Genomic DNA, 2,500 nt, shown 5'->3' on the forward strand with positions numbered 1-2,500 from the left:
CTTGTTTATATCATATTTATGATGATGTGAATTGTTATAATGCTAGTTATAAAAATAATGTTGGTTTCAGGTTCCTTTGAACATTTTCTCAAGTATGTTGTTCCCGTTGAACTTTAGACCCAAAATACCCATTGTTTTTTTGGGGGGCTATTACACTAATAAATCTCGAGTACCTCCGTTATCATCCCTCTTTCTTAAAGGCCTACCTGGACCCCTTCTCCAAGACTAATATACCCATTGTTCATATATCATTACACCTTCAATAAATCTCCAATGCCTCTTTAGCCTCTTATTATCATCTCTCCCTTAACGACCTAAATGGACCCCTCGTCACGACCTCATCTCGACCCACTCGTTAACCCTCCGCTCTGCCTATATACGTATTCGAGAACTTATTACCGTAGAGGAAGATGTATAGAATCCCTCACACAGAAGCCTGGTTGGGAAAATGGCCTGTGGGTTGGGCCTTGGTACAGGGACAACCTTTTTTACGTGTGGGGGGCATTGGACACGGTTGTACAGGGTCGTTTAAAAGCCATTGCGGACAGGTGGTGGGGGGATTAGAGCTGGCGAGGGAATGGCGAAGGGGAAAGGAGGAGGAATTGATGTTGGGAATAAGCAACTACGAATAAGTAAGAGGATTTGGTGAGACCGATGACCGGAGGGATCTGGAAGTAGGCTGTGGTAATGCTGAGGTAACGTGTCTTTAGTGGCCTGGTGGGTAGAAGGTAAGGTAGGAGGGGCGAGGGGAGGGTAGGATAGGAAGGAAGCTGATGAGATAAGGGGAGGGGAGGGGGGGTAGGGGGTAGAGCAAGAGGAAGAGCAGGAGGGATGAGAAGGTGAGAGGAACAGGGGAGAACAGTGGAGGGGGAGGATAGGATAAGCAGGGAGGGAGGGATAGGAATAGAGGAAGGGGAGGGGGGCAGAGGGAAGGGGGAGAGGGTGGGAGGGATAGAGAGAGGGTATGCCTGTGATAATGAGCCGAGTCTTAGGTCGAGGCACGTATCGCCGTCGTCTGCCAGGCTTGTGGGAGATGCAAGTCCTTGATTTGGCGACGTTGCAAGTGGCGAGACAGGTGGAGTCGTCGGGGCGGGCGAACCGAGGAAGAAGGAGAAGGGAGAGAGGAATGAGAAAAGAGGAAAAAGACAGCATTGATAATGAACACTCAAGGGAAGACGGGGCACTTAAGAGGAAACATCTCATTAAAGAAAAAAGGAAGAAAGAACATAGAAAAAAAAAAACAACATTATTACCAGTGAACATATTACCGAAAGAGACGAAGAAGGATCTGAGAAACGAGCAAAAAACAAGGGAAGAGGAGAACTCGCTAATGAACATTACATTCTAATTGAAGAGAACGAAGAACCAAGAGAAAGAATTCGAGGAAAGGAGAGAAGAAGCAGAAGATTAGAGAAAGAGAGAGAGAGAGAGGGAGAGAAAGCACGTCAATGATCGCTTAACTGGAGAGGAAGAAAATTAAGAGGAGGAACTCGAGGAAGAAAGGAATAGAGGAGGAGAAAAGAGGAAAGACGCTGCTCATGAACATCACAGCTTCGTTGACAAGAAATTATCCTGATATAGATTCCACATGAAGCTCTGCATGACGTGGCATGTGACCCTGAAGTGACGATTTCTTCTTCTCCTTCTTCTTATTATTATTCTATTTCTTCTTCTTTTTCTTATTCTCCTTTTTCATCTTCTTCTTTTTCTTATTCTCCTTCTTGACCTTCTTCTTCTTTTTCTTATTCTTCTTCATCATCTTCTTCTTTTTCTTATTCTCCTTCTTCATCTTCTTCTTCTTTTTCTTATTCTTCTTCTTCATCTTCTTCTTTTTCTTATTCTTCTTCATCATCTTCTTTTTCTTATTCTCCTTCTTCATCTTCTTCTTCTTTTTCTTATTATCCTTCTTCATCATCTTCTTTTTCTTATTCCCCTTCTTCATCTTCTTCTTTTCCTTTTTCTTCCTCCTTTTTTCCTCTTTCATCATCTTCTTTTTATTCTCCTTCTTCTCTTCCTCCTCAGTCTCTTCGTCTTCCCTCTTCTTCTTCTACTTCTCCTAGTCTTTCTCTCCCATCTCTTCCCCTTTCCTCTTATTTTTATTCTTATTTCTTCCTCCTCCTTCTCCTCCTTCACCTCCTCCTTCTCCTCCTCCTCCTCCTCCTCCTCCTCCTCCTTCCTCAACCCCTCCTCCTCCTCCCCTTCTTCAACCCCTCCTCCTTCTTCTTCTTCTTCTCCTCCTCCTCCCCCTCCACCTCCACCTCTACCTCCTCCTCCTCCTCCTCCTCCTCCTCCTCCTCCTCCTCTTCCTCCACCTCTACCTCCTCCTCCTCCACCTCTACCTCCTCTTCCTCCACCTCCACCTCCATCCCCCCCCCCCTTCCTCCTCCTCCTCCCCTTCCTCAACCCTCCTCCTTCTTCTTCTTCTTCTCCTCCTCCTCATCCTCCTCCTCCACCTCCACCACCTCCACCTCCTCCTCCTCCTCCTCCTCCTCCTCCTCCT

General features: G+C 46.1%; 1 protein-coding gene across 1 annotated transcript in view; it reads right to left on the minus strand.

Moving 5' to 3' along the window:
* Positions 1 to 238, minus strand: part of LOC125032342 (vegetative cell wall protein gp1-like) — a 16,563-nt gene extending 16,325 nt beyond the window's left edge. Inside the window, exon 1 of the mRNA XM_047623438.1 lies at positions 207 to 238. Within this exon, the coding sequence (XP_047479394.1) occupies positions 207 to 238 (32 nt within the window). The remainder of the gene's footprint in view (positions 1 to 206) is intronic.
* Between the last annotated feature and the right edge of the window lie 2,262 nt (positions 239 to 2,500).

The sequence above is a fragment of the Penaeus chinensis genome, chromosome 14 (assembly GCF_019202785.1).
Source record: "Penaeus chinensis breed Huanghai No. 1 chromosome 14, ASM1920278v2, whole genome shotgun sequence".
Lineage (NCBI taxonomy): Eukaryota > Metazoa > Arthropoda > Malacostraca > Decapoda > Penaeidae > Penaeus > Penaeus chinensis.